Here is a 12977-nt window from a genome sequence, read left to right as displayed (position 1 = left end):
TAAAAGGTCATTTGAAAAGGCCACACAACAGAAAGCCAAGCTGTGGCTTCCTTCAACAAAATCCAATTTCTTCATTTTTTTAATCCGCACTTTACTTATTTCAATAAATAAATTACCCTCTAAATTAAATCATAATAATAAAATGTTCAAAATAAAACATGACATGAAAAATAACATTAATATAACTGTAAAAATAGAATTATAATGATAATGGACATGTATTACAAATAAAAGAGAGAAATATAGAACACACAAATTTTTATGTGGAAATCCTTTTGGGAAAAAATCAATAGCAGAGGAGAAAGAAAATTCACTATGTTGAATTCGAATGATTACAAGAGGAGTATACTACGTTTATATATAGGATTGTAAAATTATATTATAATAAAAGTCAAATAGAAATAATAAAGTAATGTTAAAAACACTTTATTTTAATCAACATCAAATAAAGAAAGTAGACTTCTATTCGAGTTTCTCTTGTACAATCTGTACCAAATCGCGGGGCGCTCGACCTACGCCCTCGTAAATCCCCTATTTTGCCACTTGTATTTTATTTTAACATAAATTTGGATCGCATCTCTAATAATAACACGAATGTATCAAAATCTACGTAAAAAAATTATAAATATATAAAAATTCTGTGCTTGTGCTCTATAATAGAATTATAAATATATAAAATACTATACATAAATTTATAATTAACTAAAATATGAAAGGAAATTATGGAAGGTGGCTCCACAATGGGGACCTTGTTGGAAATATCCTTCATTGAATCCTGCTTTTCCTCATCGTTCACTTGAAGTCTCCCACTTTCTAATTTTTTCACAAAAAAGTAACGTGAAATGTAGAAATGGTGACAAAGTGAATCATTTACTTGAAGTTTCACATCTTTTTTCTTTAACAATAAATGAATGTGAACCGTAGAAAATGGTGGGAATGTGCATCAATTATTACTTTAAAAAAGAATTAAGCTTTTAATGACAATCCAGTCATCAACCATTTTCTTCATCCCGTTTGATTGCGGGGAGAGGGGCAAGATACCGATAACTTGGGGGAACTTTAAAATTTTTATGCTAAAAGGATTAAATTGCATTATTAAATAATAAGAGGGATTAAAATTAGAATTTACCAATATTATTTAAAGGGACCAAGTCCCTTGCCTATCAATATAAATTTGAAAGTTGAAAGGACAGAAGTTTAAAATTTTAAAAATAAAATAAAATAACTCGTAACGATTTGATTTCCAGTGATGTTAAAAATACAATTTTGTGACTTTATTTTCATAAATCGAGTATATAAATATTAAATAAAAATATAATTTATTTCTATTTCTAAAAGATTTGTCTAACTCGCTTATAAATTATTTCTTTACTGACTATATATACTCATATATACTTTTCAAATTCTAATGTGATTAATTATTTGGTTGCATATGTATATTTATTTAAATTTTGATTCATTATATACTTAATTAAATTTTATATTTCTTGATCATCATCTTCAATAAGCTCACAATTCACCCACGTATAATAAGAGATTATTACTTATCTCGATTATTGATTTCATTTATGTTTTATATACTCATTATTAATTTTAATTATTTATACATAGTTTATTGAATCAAAATTACATCCATAATAATTTTGAAGAAAAAATTAATAAATGAAATTTTTATTATTTTATTTATCTTATTTATTTACTATAAAAATTGTATATATATATTTTTGGAGATCTAACTTACACATAATAAAGCTAATTTTTAAATTAATTATTCAATACATAATTATTTTTATATATTAAAATATTAGTTAATTGTAGATATAAGCGAATGGGGCTAGTGAGGCTGGCCAGCCTCTAAAATAAAAAATTTTCCATTTAGGTCATTTAAAAATTTAAATTAGTAAAGATAAAATTACACTTTACCTTGTAAAATGATAAAATTTTATTTAATTCTTTAAAATTATAAAAATATAAAGTATTTAAATGATGAAATTGTATTTTTTATTATAAAAATTATACTTTTATTTCGACCTTCCTAAAAAAATTAACTTCGTCCTTGAATATATTAATAGTTTTTTTTATCAATGTGTTAATATTTTTCCAACAACATGAAAAGCTGATTTTAATAAGCTCTTTTCTTTTTTTTTAATTTACCTGCAAAATACAGTACCAAAATAGTTTTTCTATTAAGCCCCGAATCAATAATTGGTCGTATTATGTTCCTTTCTTTTGTCACCTTTACCAAAAGAAAATATAAATCAATAATTAAAAATAAAGTTATAAATTTTATAAGGAAAGTATAGATTTTTACAACAAATTAATTTTAATTTTTATAAAACTATTTTATCTATTTTAATTCCTTTTCCCCTCTTTTAAAATTAATTTTAAATTTTTCATTAACAAGAGAAAAACTTAATTAGATTTTTCTAGTTAATTACGTTGGTTTTATAAGGATCGGAGTTGCAGGAAAAAGCTTGCATTAATAAATTCACAATATGCAATATGTATAACTAAAAATCTAATTTAATGTCAAAGAAGTTACTAAATTAATTAAAATTAAAATTATGTTAGTCAAAGTGAAAATTTATTTTTACAAATATTAAATTAGTTACGTAAATGATATATAGTAAATTATTAAAATTTGTATTTTTATTATTTTTAATGGTGTTTAGTTAAATTCTAACACCAACTTCTTACAAATATAAAAAGAATGTTATGTACCAAATTGAATTTTCAACCATAAATGAAATTATTAATAGATGTGGAATGTTGTTTTAAAAGTTAGAAAGCTTTCTTAAGAAAGTTTGAGGATGAAATTATCTCTATAATTTTCTTTATCTTTTTCCCCATTTTGGAATTAGTTTACTTTTTTCCCCAATAAAAGAGAAAAAACTAGGGTTTTACAAGGGATTAATTGAGTTTTATAAAGAAAAATTTGTGTCTTTACTGAAGAGTCGTTTTATCTCACTCATTTATAATAAGGGATTCTTACTTATCTAGATTATTGATTTAATTTATATGGGAAGCATTAATCACCACAATTACGATTGTTGTTATATAGATTTTTTATATACTCATTATTAATTTTAATTATTTTTACAAAGTTTATCGAATCAAAGTTACATCCATAATTTTGGAAAATAATAATAATAAATCAAGTTTTTATTCTTATATTTATCTTATTTATTTACTACACAAATTATAGATATATATTTTAAATTCCTAAACATAAAATTATCAGGACAAAATTTTAAATTTATGAAGAATATATGGATCAAATTTTAAAAGAAAAATAAAGCAACTTGTAACGATTCGATTTCTAATGATGTTGAAAATGTAGTTTTGTGACTTCGTTTTCAGTAAATTGAGTCTGTAAATATTAAATAAAAATATATAATTTATTTTCATTTCTAGAAGATTTGTCTAACTAGCTCTATAAATTATTTCTTTATCGACTATGTATACTCATATGTACTTTTCAAAATTCTAATTTTGTAATTAATTATTCGGTTGCATATTTATATTTATTTAAATTTCGATTCATTATATACTTAATCAAATTTTATATTTCTTGATCATCGGTGACAATTCATTCACGTATAATAAGAGATATTTTCCATTTAGGTCCTTTAAAATTTAAATTATTATAATGTAAAAATGATAAAATTTTGATTTAATTTTCAAAATTATAAAAATATAAAGTATTTAAATAATTCATTTTTATTTTACTATTATAAAATGATAATTTTATTTTCACCTCCCTAAATTTTTTTTAACTTCGTCTAGTTTTTTATCTATGCGTTAATATTTTTTTCAGCAACATGAAAAGCTGATTTTAATAAGCTCTATTTTTGAATTTACCTACAAAACACAGTACCAAAATAGTTTTTCCATTAAGCCCCTGAGTCAATAATTTCTTTTGTCACATTTACCAAAAGAACATATAAATTAATAGTTAAAAATAAAGTTATAAAAAGATAAAACTACTTTAATCAAGCTAAAATATTTTAGAGTAAATTATAAAGTCGGTCACTTGATTTTCAAAATTTTTATTTTAGGTTATTGAAAATAAAAAATTAATTTTAGGCACTATTGTTATAAATCATATTCATTTTAGGTATTAACATTAAAATTATTTTCATTTTAATCACAAACCATTAATTTAATGTTATTGTACACTTATTTTAGTTACTTATCTTTAGTAAATTTTTATTTTGGTTACTGTTTTCATTTTTTATTTCTTTATTTTTAGAATTAATTTTAATATTTTTTAGTAAAAGGAAAAACTTGAGTTTATAGGAAAATTTTAGGGTTTTACATGAAAAATTTATCTTTTAATTTTTTTCCTATTTTTAAGAATTAGTTTTATAGAAAATACTTGGTTCTTTACAGTAAAGTCATTTTATCTTTTGATTTTTTTATTTTTAATATTAATTTTAATTCTTTTCCCCATAAAATAGAGGAACTTGGGTTTTACATTGAATTACCTAAACTTTTATATGGAAAATTTGGATTTTTACAATAAATCTATTTTATTTCCTTTTCCCTCTTCTAAATTTAATTTTAATTTTTCATTTATAAGATAAAAACTTAGATTTTCCAGTGAATTACCTTGGTTTTTATAAAGATCGTAGTTGTAGGGAAAAACTTGCATTAATCAATTCACAATGCTAATATGTATAACTAAAATCCAATTTAATGTCAAATCAATTACCAAATTAATTAAAATTAAAATTATGTTAGTCTAAGTGAAAATTTATTTTTACAAATATTAAATTAGTTATATAAATGATATATATTCTATTATTAAAATTTTTATTTTTATTATTTTTAATGGTGTTTAGTTAATTAATTAAGTTGATTACTTACCATTGTCATTTGCTCGACGGAGATGTGTTTCTTATCGAGACGAATTAATGAACCGGCCATTGCTAACACAATAAAATATTTTTGTAATTTAAAAAATAAAACTAATTCAAAAAAAAATAAAACACAGCTTTTTTGCAAAAATTAGAGACAACTTTGACAAAAATTAAGAGAAATTTGAGAGAATTTGAAAAGAATTGAGAGAGAATTGTTGTGAAAGGACTATTGTATGAAAAAATGAAAGGGGGCCTTTTATATTTTTTTTTTGACCGTTGGAGCTGGGCAAAACGCGTTCCTGGGGAGCGTTTTGCTGATGTGTATAGTGACTTCACGCTGACGTGGAAGAACTTTTGAGGAAAATGGTTCTTTTTCGTAAATAATAAAAAAGTCGGTCCATGCCGGTAATTAACGAAAAAAAGGGCTTTTTTTAGTAAATTGCTCAATATTAAATTAGTTATATAAATGATATATATTATATTATTAAAATTTTTGTTTTACTATTTTTAAGGGTGTTTAGTTAATTTCTAACACCAACTTCTTACAAATATATAAAAAGAATGTTATGTACCAAATTGGATTATTTCAACCATAAATAAAACTATTAATAGATGTGGAATGTTGTTTTAAAAGTTGAAAGCTTCGTTAGAAAGTTTGAGGATCAAATTAATAAAATTTGTAAGTATGAAGGGTTACATTTATTGAATTATTTAGAATTTGGATCAAATTGATAGAATATACAAGTATTAAACACTAAATGTATTATTATTATTTTTTGATAAAGACTGGGCTGCAATTTTTTTCAAAGAAAAAAAAACATAACTAAATTCATTGGGCCAGGCCAAAGAGCCCAAACCCTTCCTAAATAAAACCAATCCCTAAACAATTAAATAAATTCATTTCAAAATAAACCCTAAAAAAATCGATCATCACAGCCAGCTACCACTTCAGACGGTGTCAAGTTTGGGCCATCTGCTTTCATTTGCTCTTACTTCTTACTATACTGAACCTTTACTTTTTTCTCTTTTTTCTTTGTAATCTTTTTTCTTCTGGGTTTGTTTGATTTCTGTTTTTTGCTGTGGCTATTCAGTTTACTTGCTGTTTGCTCTCTCAATGGAGTTTGTTATTGGCATTGTTAGCTCTATTGTCACTAAAGTTGCAGAGCACACGATTTCTCCTATCATAAACCATGTCAAATACCTTTCCAATCTTCAGCAAAATGTTGAGACCCTCAACGACCAAACTGAGAAGCTGAAAGTTGAAAGGGAGAGAGTGCAGCGTTCTGTTGATGCTGATTTACGAAGCGGCAAAGAGATCCTAGGCTATGTTAACAACTGGCTGTCTGCAGTGGACAGGATGATCCCTAAACAAGAAGAGAAAGTGACGCAAGATGAAGAAAAAGCAAAGAAAAAGTGTTTCCTTGGTTTGTGTCCTAATATCTGGACTCGTTACAAGCTTAGCTTGGAAGCTGCAGAGAAGGCGAAGGCTGTTGCCAAGCTACTTGAACAGAGCAACTTTCCCGAGGTTGCTTATCGTGTAGCTCTGCAGGATATCACGCTCCCACCAGTTAAAGGGTACGAGGAATTCGAGTCAAGAACGTCGGCTTTGAATGACATAATGGAGGCACTAAAAGATGATAGCGTCAGCGTTATTGGGGTGCACGGTATGGGCGGCATTGGAAAAACAACGCTAGTAAAAGAAATCGCTAGAAAGGTCAAGGGCAATTTATTTGATTCGGTTGTCATAGCAACAGTAACTCAAGTCATTGATATTGAGAAAATTCAGAACAGAATTGCAGAGTTTTTGGCTTTGAAATTTGAGGAGCAGAGTACCGATGGAAAGGCACTTCGACTACGAGAAAGATTGAAGAAAGAGGAGAGGATTCTGGTTGTGTTGGATGATATTTGGGCAAAAATAGATATTGAGGAAGTTGGGATTCCTTTGGGAGATGAACACAAGGGATGCAAGCTTCTGCTAACTTCTAGAGAGCTCAATATTTTATCAAATGAGATGGATGCTCAGAAATGTTTTGCAGTAGGGTTTCTAAATGAACTGGAAGCCTGGGACCTGTTCAAGAAAAAGGCTGGCGACTGTGTTGAAAGTTGCGATTGGAAACCTATAGCTAAGAAAGTAGTCGAAAAATGTGCAGGATTGCCGATTGCCATTGCGACAGTTGCAGGGGCTTTGAGAAACAAAAGATTGTTTGAGTGGAAGAATGCTTTACGAGAACTAGAGAGGCCTTCATCAAGCAACTTCACGGGGATAACTGCAGCGTATTCAGCTATACAGTGGAGTTTTAATTATTTAAAAAGTGAGGAAGTTAAACTGACTTTCTTGCTTTGCTGTGTAATAGGCCATAATGGTCTGGTTGAGAAGTTGATGAGATATACTGTGGGTTTGGGTTTATTTGGTGGTGTCAACAGTATGGACGAAGCTAGAAATAAAGTATTGACGGTTGTGGCTAATCTCAAAGCGTCTTCCTTGTTGCTTGATGGTTATAACGATGAGCACTTTGATATCCATGATGTTGTTTGGGATGCTGCTGTAGCTATCGCATCGAGGGACTACCATATGCTTGTTTTGAGAGATCATGTTCCAATGGAGTGGTCCGATAAGGAGAAAATGAACAGCTGGAGGAGGATAAGCTTAACTTGTCCTAAAATTATAGCCGAGCTTCCTAAGGAGTTGGAGTGTTTAGGTCTTTCCTTTTTCCATATGACCGATAATGGTTCAGTGAAAATTCCTCCCCATTTTTTCAGACGAATTGAAAGTCTCAGAGTCTTGGATTTACATCAGAGACCTCCATTTTCCTATCTACGGGAGTCAGTAATTCACATACCTGAGTCAATTAATCACCTCATAAATCTTCGCATGTTGTGTTTAAGAGGATATCCAGATGAAGACATAACCTTCATTGGAGAGCTCAAAAATTTAGAAATCCTTGACCTTGCTTTCTCAAGGATAAAAATCCTACCCAAGGAGATGGCACGATTGCGTCGGTTAAGGTTGTTAGACTTGAGTTGGTGTGGAGAACTCAAAATCATCCCGCCAAATGTCTTATCATATTTGTCTAAACTAGAAGAATTATATATGGAGGGAAGCTTTGCTGAATGGGAAAATGGAGGAGTAGTTGGCAACGAAAGGAGAAATGCACGCCTTGATGAATTAAACAATTTGCTTCGTCCAAGTACTTTACATGTTCATCCTCTTGATGTTCAAATGATTCCAAAGCATCGATTCATTGAGACATTGGACAGATATAGGATTCTCGTAGGTGATTATAATTCATGGGAGTGGAATTTAAAATATGAATATTCGAAAACATTGAAGCTCGAGATATATACAAACATTTCTTCGAACAATGGGGTGAAAATGTTGCTGAAAAAGACTGAAGGTTTGTATCTAGACCTAAATGGACTTGAAGGCATCAAGAGTGGACTTGCGGAGTTAAATAATGGAGAAGAAATTTCAAATTTAAAGAGAGTTGATGTCATTATCAGAATGAAGGAGTCCGAGCCGGTACCACTTTTCAATAATCAGGTATTTGTCTAGCTTTGTTCATATTTTCTTATACAACTTTTATTTATACTCCAACCATTTAGTAGCACCATCATAAAATATTAATTACATTTTCTAATAATAAAAATAAATAATAGTCCAATAATTTTCAAGACTAAAGTAAATTTGAACCCCAACGAAAATCCAAACTCAATTCAATACACAAAATTTAAAATTAATAATAATAAAAAAAAAAGAATTATGTGTAAATGTGTGCAATTTGTTTTCCGGAAAGCTTGCAATTGTGTTTTATTAACACCAAAACAATATGGCACAACCAGACAAGTCATTGGATTTCGAATTTGAGGAGGTTGATCATCAAAGGATGCGGTTACTTGGAGCATCTGTTATCACCCTCTGTCGCCAGAAGGCTGGAGCAGCTCCAATGCTTTGAGATAGTGGATTGCATGTGCTTAAGGGAGATAATATTTACAAAAGAAATAGTAGAAGAAGAAGAAAGGGAAGATGTGATTTGTTTCCCTCAATTAAATTCCCTGCATATAAAGGGTATTCCAGACCTCATCTTCTTTTGCTCTGGAAATTTTAATATCGAGTTCCCTTTGTTGAAAGAGTTAAAGATTGAGGATTGCCCGAAATTAAAAGAATTCATTAGTAAAAGCAGTTCTGAGTCCGGCATGCGTACTCTCTTCAATGAGAAGGTGATTTATTTATTTCATTAGTCTTACACTCTTATATGATTCAGTTAATTCGTCCTTTTTTTTCTTTTCTTGCCTGCGTTATATGAGCTAACTTTCTTATGGGCATGAATTATATATATGAATAGGTTGATGTTCCTAGCTTGGAAACGATGACAATCTCCAATTTGAGTAATGTGAAGATGATATTTCATACTGACCTACCACCAAATTCTTTTCAATCTCTACGAAAATTAAGTGTTTCAAGGTGTGAGATTTTGAAAAATCTATTTCCAGTGTCAATAGCTAAACATCTTTTACAACTTGAAGATTTAAGAATATGTGATAGTGGGGTGGAGGAGATTGTATCGGAAGGGAAAGGAGTAGAGGATCGACCTATGAGGTTTGAGTTTCCCAAAGTGTCTTCACTTGAGGTTACATACCTAAAAGAGCTCAAATGTTTCTATAAAGGGCAACATACAATGGTGTGGCCAATGTTGAAAACATTGACGACAGATTGTTCTGGTTGGCTAATGAGAATGGGTTTAGAAGATGTTAGAATGCAGGAAAGAAAGGGAAATGGGGAGGCAGTTTTGGTGGTGGAAGAGGTATGTATATCATTACAAATATATTTCTTTTCATCATCACATGCATCTTATATTGTTATAATGCAATTTAATTAAATGAAGTCTTACATTAGACCTATCTAATATTTATATTTAAGCACTTTACTCGACTTAGAATCATCCTTAATAGATCATCAATTCAATTATGAAATTACATAATATTCATTCTTCTAAATTATAATTAATATTATTATGATAATATTTTATCTTTTCATACTTTCATATTATCTTTAAATAAAAAGCTAAATTTTTTTATTTTTCAAAAAATGAGGAAATAATTTATTTCAAAAATAAGATTTTGAAAAGTAAAATTATCTACTATTATGTTCTAACATTTTTTTGGTTAAAATTTTATATGAAGTAAAATGGTGATAATGTTCTGAAACACAATTAAAAAAATAAATGTTGAAAATTTTCATTTTAAATGAAATGAAATATTGTAATGGTTTATCAATCACACTCTTATTTAATGTTAATGAGTGATAAATAGTCTTGATTCTAGAATTTTGATAAATTTAGCACTTAATGTTTACATATTCTATCAACTTGGTCTGGATCCTAAAATTAATATAATTAGTTATATAAATTCAAAATATAAAAAGAAAAAAGAAAAAATCTCAAAAAGTACATAAAAATAAAAAATTGAGGGACATCCCTATAATCAGTCCAAAACTTATTCCCCCTTAACTCTTTAGTTAAAAGCCAAAAAAAAAAAAAGCCACATGTCAATCCCTCAATGGACTAATATGCTACGCCAACAATCTATTAAAATAAAATGAATAGTTTAACGATTGTATTTAAATCGTACAATTATCTTATTTAGAGTGGTTAAATTGAAAAAAAGAATTAGAGTGATCAAAATAAAATAGATCTTACTTTAAAGTGGCCATAGGTGTAGTTTACCCATTCTTTTTTTTTCTTTTTTTTTTTGTTGAAAAAAATAGAAAGAAACACCAGGTTAAATGCTCAAATAATAGCCCAACCTTTTAAGGGTTATTTACATAAGAGTCAAATCTTTCAAAATACTCATATAAGGGCCTAAGCTTTACAAAAATGTTCAAATGAAAGCCTAACCTTTCAAAGCGTTAAATAAGGACCAAAATATTTTGAAAATGCGCAAATAAGAGCCAAACCTTTTTTAAAGTGCTCAAATAAGGATTTATCAAATGTTGAATATTAGGTTTCAAATTATGTTTTTGTTATTTTCTTTTATTTTCAAGCAATATTTGATTCAATTGTTATATATTTTATTCTAAATCGTTAACATTCACCTATTTTTACTTATATTGGATTAAAGTATGTGTAAAGACTTTATTTGAAGATTTATATAAAGGTTATGTGAACAACCTCTTAAAGATAGGGACTAATTTGAGCATTTAACCATAAAAAAGGTGTAAGATAGAAAAAAAGTGAGTTAGAGAAGAGCTTATTGTGTTGAAAGCAATTAAGGAAGTACAAGTGTCATTTATTCTTATATTAGCGTTTTAAAACCTTTTGTTTTAATCAGAAACAATGATTTCTTGTCTTTTTATTTTCAACTTGTGTTTTTTTTATCAGTTTTCATTTATAAGCTATTCTGATTTCTTAAAATTTAAAAAAAAATCCTATTACTATACATGGGTTTTATTTAAGCATGTACATCAACATTGAGCTTCATCTGTTAATGTTTAATTGGTTTCCTAGGTCTTTCCCAATTTAGAACAACTGAAGTTACGACATCGTAGTGTTGAAAACCAGTTTCCACCGAACTTGTTTCACCATGTTAAAGTTCTTAAAGTGAATGGTGGCTACTGTGGTGGATTTCCTGTATTTCCGTTCCTGAGAAAAATCTGCAATGCGGAAAGTCTTCATCTTGAGTATTTAAGTTTCAGAGATGGACTCCCTTGTAAGGAAGACGTTGGGACTTCGTCACGAATAAAAAATTTGAGATTGACTAAACTCGGAAATCTGCAGCGTATGTGGAGGAAAGATTCAGAGCTTGACCATATTCTTTCTAATCTCCAAACACTCACAATTGGTTGGTGTGATGATTTGATCAATATTGGAGCCTCCTCATTATCTTTTAAAAATCTCACAAGTTTAACGGTGTCATATTGCGCAATGATGACAAACTTAGTTACATCATTTGTAGTTGAGAGTCTCGTGCAATTAACAACCATGGGGGTAAGCTGCTGCAATAAAATGATAGAAATAGTGGCACACGAGGGAGATTACCATCAAACAATAGTTGTTGGTAAATTGAAATGTTTAAAACTAAGCTCTTTACAAAGCCTCACAAGCTTTTGTCGAGGGAGTTACACTTTTAACTTTCCTTGTTTGGAAGAAGTAGTTGTGGAAAGCTGTCCTAAATTGAAGATCTTTCTTAACGGAGTTTTAAGCACCCCACAATTACAAAGAGTAAAACAAGGGGTTTATGATCGAAAAGAATGTTGGGCAGGTGACCTGAATACCACCATACAACAGTTGTACATACAAAATGAAAAGGTACGGAGTTAATTCATAATGCTATCTAGCTTCCTTGTCCTGAAACAATGAATGTTAGTGCTCGATTTTCTTTCTAATTCTTTCATTGTTGAATAACTATTGAAGAGTGTTTATTTTGAATTATGAGTGTAATAATATGGATGGATTTGTATGGCTTACAGGCTTTGACCTTCTCTGACACGTTTCCAGAGTTAGAAATATGGCAAAGAAACTCTCGAGAAATTTTGGAGTTGCAAAACATTACGAGAATGGAGTTTTATAAATGTAGCAGCTTAGAATACATTTTTACCTCATCTATGCTTTTGAGCCTCAAGCAACTAAAGTGGATAGAAGTAAAAGAATGTAGTACAATGGAACAAGTGATTAGGGAAGACGAGGAGGAAGCAACGACACACGAGTTCACATTTCCTCAGCTCTATTCTGTAAAAATGGAGTCGTGTTGCAACTTGACAAATTTTTATTTGGGAAGTCGAACTCTTAAATTTCCAAAATTGAGTGAGATTACGATAGGTGGGTGTCCTAAAATGACGGAATTTTCTTCTTCAATTTCAAGAAAGAGTGAAAAAGTGATTGGCGAGCAAGACGTGGAAGATAATACAGCCGCTTTATTCTGCGACAAGGTCAGTTTGGTAATCAATATTTATGTGCGCTTAACTTCGAATGAGAATTCAGAAAACCATTCTGCCAATAGAGTATGCTCTGTGCTTGCCATTATTAATGGATCCTGCACATCAGAAATATTAAACTCCAGAATGATGTCAATCTTGTTGTGATTAATATAAGATTCTTGAGTCAGGACCTTGTAGCTAAA

General features: G+C 29.2%; 1 protein-coding gene and 1 pseudogene across 1 annotated transcript; one reads left to right on the top strand and one right to left on the bottom strand.

The window, feature by feature from the left end:
• Positions 1–12977, bottom strand: part of LOC128282229 (protein trichome birefringence-like 38) — a 47457-nt pseudogene that overhangs the window by 2653 nt on the left and 31827 nt on the right.
• LOC108466288 (probable disease resistance protein At4g27220) lies at positions 5768–9761 on the top strand. The gene is made up of 3 exons (XM_017766624.2): positions 5768–8403; positions 8703–9080; positions 9206–9761. The coding sequence occupies exons 1-3, from the start codon at positions 5977–5979 to the stop codon at positions 9737–9739; spliced, it is 3339 nt and encodes a 1112-aa protein (XP_017622113.2). The 5' UTR covers positions 5768–5976; the 3' UTR covers positions 9740–9761.

This window comes from Gossypium arboreum, chromosome 10 (genome assembly GCF_025698485.1).
Source record: "Gossypium arboreum isolate Shixiya-1 chromosome 10, ASM2569848v2, whole genome shotgun sequence".
In the NCBI taxonomy this organism is placed as follows: Eukaryota; Viridiplantae; Streptophyta; class Magnoliopsida; order Malvales; family Malvaceae; genus Gossypium; species Gossypium arboreum.
This window is presented reverse-complemented; position numbering and strand designations above follow the sequence as displayed.